Raw genomic sequence first — 8,850 nt, 5'->3', positions numbered from 1 at the left:
CGATTAAAATAAAATAAAATAGTGGCAGAATTTTATAAATAAGAAATTTCAAATCTATGGCAATTTTCAGACTTTGCGCTGTAATTTCTTCATATAAATATTATATTCGATGATCTCAATGACTTGATTTTTGCTTGAGCAGCATATCTTGGTTGAATTAATTGAATATAAGATAATTAATAAAGTCCTGCACATGCATTACGCAAATGAGAAAGTCCAGTGCACTTTCTTAATTTAATTTATTCGCAGTAATGTTCACATTTTCCACAGATTTTGTTTATATAAATATGGTTCTCATCATAAATTTTCCTGGAATCATGCGTGTTATATATATTTATTTATATATATTTATTTATATTCACGATGATCCCGATTAAGGAATAATATTTTGTTTATAATCCAATGATCCTGGACTCTTTGGACTAGGCATTATATATATATATAAAATTTGAATTCAAAGGGAACTTTAACGCCTCTTGGCAGTGGCAATGGCCAAAACAAAGAAATAATAATGGGGTCACAGGCGTGTGGAATCTAAAAACTTCAGAGCTTTGAAGACGTAACGTGCCACCCAATTCCTATGTACATGGAAGTTTGTGAAGATGGCAGAAACTTGGATGAGTGGCTTTTTGTTCTCACTTTTCCAATAAATTGAGGATTAATTCACTGTCTGCCTAGGGAGATGTAATGTTGTCAGCCCAGCACACGCCATAAGTTTAAAAAAGAATTTATTGAAACCTTCATAAGTAATATCGTAATTTTAAATCAGAATTTAATTGAAACCTTAATAAGTCATGAGTGGTGATTCTGTGGTAGTTAAAGAGTATTCTAATTAGGCCTTTTTTAGAAAACTTATTCTAATTGAGTTTATAGGTGAATTTTGTTCAGAGTTTATAGGTGAATCAGGTGAATTTTGTTCAGAGTTTATAGGTGAATTTTGTTCAGGTTGGTTAAAATAAAATTTTAAATAACAAAAATTTTAAATAACTACACAAAATATTTAAATAATATATGTTTATAAAAAAAGGTTGGATGTAAAAAAATTGATTTGCAAGTGAAGAAATTGGATCCTTCTCCGCTCATGTTAGATCCATATTTAAGATGGATCTATGTTGGTTTAGTTGTCAAATCAGTAGTTGAATAGTTATCACTTCCTACTTCTTACTATCCTTTAATGTAACTAGACTCATAAGTGTTATTTTAGGGAAATCTTATTAGTTTTTGGAAAATTTTATCAATATAATTCAGTCGTCAAAACAACAATAGGAATAGTTATTATTAGCTGCTATACTTTAATGCAGTTTGACTCATCATTGTTATTTAACGAATCATGTGGAATTATCTAGTGGTGAAATGCCTAAGCAAGCATAAACACTTTTAGAACGTATCTAGTCCCAACCAAGCTACTTATTGTAATGTTTTGGATAATTTTTCTTTTCTTGTCTTTTCTTAATTTTAATTAGAAAATGAAAAAATTGTAATTTAAAAATGTAATTTTTGTTTTTCAACCATAATTTAAATGATAAAACAATAATTTTTAAATTATGTGGTGGATTTATATATATATATATATATATATATATATATGTTTTAAATTTGATAATAATTTTTTGGTGAGTTTTTTTGGGTCTAATTTGACTACTTAAATCTATTATTCCAATAATTTTAATAAAAATTCATCAAAATATATGTGAAAGAGACAAAAACTTAAAAGATTATGTCCATATTTGCGTTGAACGTCATTGATTATTATAATGTAGTACCATTTTTAAATTAAAAGTAATCTTAATTTTAATAATATAAGAGAGGTAAATATTCCTTTTAATGATTATAGAAACTATTTTCAACGAGATTATTGATTTATGAATTCAAGTTTTTGTGATTTATATTGTTTAGATAAATTTTTAAGTAAAAACACATTAAAATGATTTGGTCACTCAATATGATTCATCATCAAGACAAAGATGGAGAGTGTAATTTAAACTTGCAATTAAATAATGTAGAAATACAAAGATTCATCATCTTTTAATTGATGTGATTTATCAGTAAGAGATTTTGCTTAAATCATGAATCACATAAGCATCTATTAAGAACAAAAAGAATTCATCAATTAATAACAATTCATTTTTTAATTAAAAAAATATATATTCAAATAAAATATCTAAAAATATATTAATTACTAAATTATTTGATAGAAACTAACAAGTTTAAATAAGAAATAATATTAAAAGTATTATATATAATATAATAGAAAATTTAAAATATAATGATGAATTGAATAAAAAATTAATAAATGATAAGAAAAAGACTTAAATAGATTTTAATATTAAAAAAAATGAGTGAGAAAAATAAAACAAGATAGAAGAAAACCCACTATTTATGAAAAATATATATTTTAATAATAAGAATTAAAAATAAAGAGAAAATTAGTTTTATATATTATTATTATTATTATCTAATTTTTAGATCAAGCTAAACACCAAATTGGTGTATGAAACCCCTTGTTTGTAAGGGACCCACTGCCATGCAACAATTTCACAACTAACTTCATATATATATATATATATATATATATATATACTAAATTACAAATGACTTTTCACATCATTTTTTGGTTTATTTTAACCAAAATTTGGCAAATATTTTTAAAAATTTGAGTTTCACTACTAACTCTTTATATATATATATATATAACTTTAGCAACAAAAAAATCAAAAAAAATAAAAGAATTAAATAAGATGAAAGAAAACTTACCATCTATAAAATAAGAGATTATTGTTTTTTAATAATAGAAAATATAATTTTTTTATTAAATTGATATTAGATTACATACTATTAAAAAAATTGCATACTTTATCAAATTAGAAATGAAAACAACCATAAAAATTAAAATCTTTTATTATATACTTCATTATGCTATATATTATGTCATATTATTAATAAATTTAAATAAAGTATAAAAACTATAATTTAATGCAAAAACAGTTATTCATAAATGTATATTAAATAATTAATTTTTATTTATAATATTAAATTATAAATCAATTTTATTAAAAATATTATCACATATTATTTTTTTACAATAAAATTTATTTTAATTATTATTAAATTTATTTTCTAACAAAATATTTTTTTCGTCATTCCTTAAAATTTTAAAATCATTTAAACTTTAACCATATTTTTTCCATTTTTATTATTTGAATGTTTCGTGCGCTGTACTCTCTGTATTTTTCATTGTTTTATTATTAATCAGTTTTTTCACTGTTTTAATAGTTAATCTTTTTTATGTTTCATTATTAAATCATCAAGCATAGAAAATATCAATTTTAGATTTATTTAAATATTTTATAAAGATGAAAATGTGTATTTTAATAGATTATTTTTAAATGGTTGACTAAACATTTTAATTAAAAAATAAATTTATTTATTATAAATATAAAATTATTTTAACATATATGATTTAAAATTTTATAAAATATGTATCATCTTTTATCTTATATTATTATTAGATCGTTATTATATGATTAGTATTTTATTATATTTTTTGAAATTTAAAAAATAATATATTATTCTTTTTTATTGTTTTGTTTTATTAGATCATTTTATTTTATTTTAAGATATTATTTAAAATTTAAAAATTATGTATGATTTTTCTATATGTTTAAAATATTTTTATTTTTTATATACAAAATTATTATATTTTACAAATGTACATTACATAAATTATGGAATAAATTAACACTTTTAAAAAATTAACAAGAAAATAAGGAAAAAAATTTGAGTAATTTAGTTATGGGGCTTTAGTTAAATCTAATTATTTGATTTTTACTGATATTCAAATGGTTAGTTATTTCAATTGTATTTTTAAATATAAAAATAAATATAATATTTAAAAAAACTATCTAAAATTTAATTTATATAAATTTAATAACATAAATAATAATAATGATCCAGAAATAGATCATAATGACTATTAAATACAAAATACAAAGAGATTAGGAAAAAGATAAATTTGTATCCATAAATAAAGATAAAAATAAATTATATCATCAATGTAGGTCCAAAATTAATAAATTGCAAACATGGAAAAAACCAAAAAATTGTTTACTCTAAAAACAAATCTTTTATATTTAAAATATATTAAGATTATTTGATGTGATCCCTTTAGTTGAATCAGATATTTAATGATCCCTTTAAATAAAATGGCTTAAAACAATATTCTATAGATGGAATAGCAAATCAATGGTGATCATGATCCATGTAGGAAAAAAAAAAAATCATAGACTAAAATAATCATTGTTGTTTTCTGGGTTAGGTGCTCAGAAAAAACTTTTCTTACTTTTTATTGATTAAAGAGCTTTACTGATGGCCAACTCTAACTTCTTCTGAATATTGATATTTTCACTAATGGTCATTTTCAACTTGTTTTGAATATTCAATTGATAAATTTTAGATAACAAGTTTGTCATTTAAAATTTTTTAACATGATTTTACAGGAGTGTCCAAAGCTGATCATCCATATGACAGTGGACGGATATTATCAACTGATATTGCTTAGTTTACTAGATAATGACCAAAAAAAAATTATTGTTAAAGAATATTTATGAACTACACTGGATGGTTTGAAACGGATAGACATAAGTTTTTTTTATGTGATTTTAGTTGAAAATTCTTCAATAAAATATTTATGAAGTTTATTGAATCCCACCCGAAAAAAAACATTTATGAAGTCTCTGAATAAAATGTTTTGGGCAGAATTTTCAACCGTATATATTGCTACCCATATTGAGTTACATTGCTTAGTGTGACAAAACATAAAGAAAATTTATTTCCTGTGATGTTGAGAGGTCGCCATCAAAGAGGGGCAGCTGACAGAAAGACCAGGGATTATGATAATAGGATAAAAAGAATCGAAAAGACGTAGCGTGACGTGCGATCTAGCGGCAAACGTGTAAGACTTTGCACAACAACTCAGCTGAGGTTGGACCATTTCTGTATTAACGTAATCTAACGAGGTTGTAAAAAAAAAATTGGTGAGATATTTGGTAGAAATTTTGCGAAATCTCGATTACAGTTGTTAAGTATTACAGTGGGTAAGATTTTAAAGTTTATGAGAGTTCTTTGATGGTTTTGAATGTATTTCCACGAAAATAAAATTCAACTTTATTAATATCAGAATTTTTTAGCCAAATTCTAATCATTTTTACAAATTTATCACTAAACAAACAAAGCAGCATTTCTATATGTTTAAATTTTACTTTTAAATCTCAGGAGTTTCGATCCCACTCCAGCTATAAATTGGCTTGCTTCTGTAGCAAAATAAGAACATCATATACAGCAAGGGAGAAAGAAAATGGATATGATCACGAGGTGCAGAATTATCAGTGGCGCTCCGATCAATAATCAGTTTTTGCTGTTACGCTCGGCTTCTTGCGATCGCAAAGTGTTCAGAAAACGCCATGTCTGTCCATCCCCAATACCCAGACGCCATCGAGTTGGGGTCGTTTACTGCTCAGACGAGCAGCTGGTAAGAAATTTCCATGCTTCATCCCCCATTTATTCTACATGCATGAATACGTAATAATAATAATATATTACAGTGCTTTGGCTCAAATTATTGTTCATGAAATGTATACAACAGCAAAATTATGATGATGGTTGTCTCCTGACATATTCTTCTGTAAGCTTTCAGATTAAGATTGTGTAGATGTTGAAATTGAAACACCAACAATAATACTCTGGATGCTAGGTAGAATATAATAAACAAAATCAAATGTTTCTGTAAACAAAACTAGAAAACTATAATAATTTTACATCTTCTTTTAATGTTTAATTTTAAGTTTATTGATTCAATCTATCATAGGTATATGTCAGTTTGTTCATCTGAACTGAACTGAATTTATTTGAATAGCAGATTTTGTACAATTTCTTAATTACAGATTCTCTGTGTGGTTTTTTTAATAAACAGAATGTACCATGGAAATGAAAATAAAAATACTCATTTTGTTCAATTTTTTCCCTTTACTCTAAACATCATAAACCAACAATCAGATGCTGCTGTATGAACTAACAACAAATATTCCTATCTATATCTTATAGAACAGTGGAGAAGTTTGAAAAGTTTGAAACATTACAAACTTTTATGCATTTTTTTTATCAAAATTAGAAATCTATTAAAATATATTTTTGTAGTTATTAATATTTGAATTATAAATTTCTGAATTTGATGAAAATTAATCAATTAACTCAATACATATATATGGTGCTTATATAGTTTTTAGAGGGATGTGAAACTTTAGAAGAAGTCTGTTTCCAGGAAAAGTACATACATCACACATTTACAACATAATTGAGCCATGAGACTGGAAATTGGACTGAAAGATTATCATTAAACTCTCCCGACTGGAAATTGGACGGAAAGATTATCATTAAACCCTCCCAACCACCCCAGATATACCCAAGATATCCCGAGATATACCCAAGATATCTTCCTTGTTATAGTTATAGGTTTACTTTTCATTTAGATTTCTCAACCCGGAATTTGATTTGATTCCACAGTGAAAACATTTTTGAAATCATGTTTGACCATTCGTTATTGATTGGTTGTTCAGACCAAAGAGACGTATTAACTTGCATTGAAGTTTTGAAGATTAGGTTTCTTTCTGAAATATGAAAGAGTCCCCTGCGACCTACCAACCCAGAGAGTTTTCAGAACTGGCTCCATGGCTCGTCAAGCTAACCTTCAAGGTTTCAACTGTTAACCCTTGATATTTCATTATAACGATATTTCGGTATGATCTTCAATTGGATTTATCGATCCTTCCGTATTCGTAATTCGTGTCAACTTTTTAAAATGATATTATTTTGTCAACGCCATCAACAACCTTTGTTTTAAGAATTCTCTTTTCTCGAAAGCCTTTGTTTGAATTTTATATCTTAGCTCTTTAATCTTGTTTTATTTTATAATTTGTAATTCCACATTTTAAATGACCCACTTTACAAATAAGAAACTTGTTTTTATTTTGCGGATCAATATTCTCACCTGATGTTTTATATGTGTATATAGTCCAATAATCATAATTTTAATAAATTAAAACTAATATATTAATTAAAATAATTTTTTATTTATTATATTAATAATTTATATTTTTAGCTTTATGATAATTTTAATTATAAATATTGTATATTGTATCAATTGTAATGGTAGCAAGAAAATTATATAAATTGATTTCACTATTATATAGGTATATATTCTATAGGTTTACATGCACTATTATCATAAATTTAAGCTTTATTTTCCAAATCTTTTATTTAGAGTCAAGAAAATATATAAAGTTGTATATATTTTACTCTGTTTGGATGTCAATTTGAGGCCTTTTACAAGAAAGCACATGTTTTTAATCATTAAGCATATTTAGTTTTTCCTTAACCATTAGGAATTGCATAGCATTCCTTTGTTTTAATTTAGTTTGTCAAGTAGAAAGGATGCAACAACAAGGTACCAATTTGTTAAAACAAAGGGTTATTGTAAGGATCCAACTTGCTGTGATATTGGCAATGGTATGAAGGATGGCATTTCAAATAAATATGGTTAAAGATATACGTTGAGTTCATACGATTTGGTAGTTTCCGTGACCAACTCATGGGTGGTATTTGTATGATGATTAGGACAATGTACTAGTGCATAGGCTAGAGGATCAAGGATTTCTTACCTAGTAAGGTAGACAATCGATCATGTGTTGCATCATAGGCTTTGCTATAAGATGTGATGGCTATGTAATGTGATTGTTTGTGTGTGTTGTTTATGGTAAGGTAATAATGTTGATAAATGCATCAAAGATATGTGAATGTTAGATGAAGCAATGACATGATCTACATGAACTATCATGTTTTGGCTTAAATGGATGATAGTAGGGTGCCAAATTGGATAGTTAGTCATCCAAGTATGTGTGGCTCATGGGAAGCGATACTAGGTTGCCTATGGTTAGGTGGAAATAAGGCAATGTCGCTTATGATGAAACAAGCACTCTGACATTTTTCACAGCTAAAGGTGCTTGGCTTGGGTTTGGTTAGGACATGTCAATTAGGTATAGTCTAGTTGATACAAATAGTTGATGGTCATGTCGAACTAATGATGTCATGGTAGTGTCATGCGACAACTAGGCTTCTTGAATGGTATGGGATGCTCATGTGAAATGAAAAATCTAGCCCCATGAAAGTTACTCTCTAGAACAAGGAACTAGTCTAAGGATGGAATTTAACAATCAAAATGTCCATCATTGGAATTTTGAATGTCAATTAAAATTATGAACTCTCTATCATCAAACATATCAAAAACATAGTAAATATGTTTATATATATAAGTGAGATTTTCCCAATGCAAAATGAGAGGTATTTGTAAATGTTAATCTTGGTCACATGCAAAGAAATCAATGATCAAAAAAGGACTAGGTTGATGTGAACAAAATTAAGTGCCAATGTAGGTTTTTGCCTTATCCTCCCAAGGGATAAGTTACAAGGGAAAAAAAATAGCAAAGCCTAGTTTGTCAAGCAAAGAGCACCTGTCTCAACCATGCTCCCAAGGGATAAGGTAGAATGAGAAAATTTCACTTGTCTAGTCCATCAAACAAAATCTTAGCCACTATAAGGACCCTGCTTGAGGTGCCAATCACAATAACATGAAAAAAGGAACCCTATGAAAACTTGGCTTAGGGTGCATGGTGAGTTTATATGTTTTGGTAGCCTTAGTGACTTGATCTCGATGATTCATGAGATGGTTAGGACAATTTAATAATTTGGTGTGGACTAGGAGAACTAAGGATTTCCGCCCTATAGGGGGGGAAATAGCCA

At 26.5% G+C, this 8,850-nt stretch overlaps 1 protein-coding gene across 1 annotated transcript in view; it reads left to right on the top strand.

The window, feature by feature from the left end:
- Nucleotides 1–5,323: 5,323 nt before the first annotated feature.
- The window catches only part of LOC149217954 (long-chain-fatty-acid--[acyl-carrier-protein] ligase AEE15, chloroplastic-like), a 447,245-nt gene continuing 443,718 nt past the window's right edge, over nucleotides 5,324–8,850 (top strand). Inside the window, exon 1 of the mRNA XM_089393097.1 lies at nucleotides 5,324–5,527. Coding sequence (XP_089249223.1) covers nucleotides 5,354–5,527 — 174 coding nt within the window. The 5' untranslated portion in view covers nucleotides 5,324–5,353. The remainder of the gene's footprint in view (nucleotides 5,528–8,850) is intronic.

Source organism: Pinus tabuliformis, chromosome 1_1, assembly GCF_031772625.1.
Source record: "Pinus tabuliformis cultivar Carrire ecotype Pingquan chromosome 1_1, CPIR1, whole genome shotgun sequence".
Classification (NCBI taxonomy): Eukaryota; Viridiplantae; Streptophyta; class Pinopsida; order Pinales; family Pinaceae; genus Pinus; species Pinus tabuliformis.
Note: the sequence above shows the minus strand (reverse complement) of the source record. Positions and strands in the feature narration are given on the sequence as shown.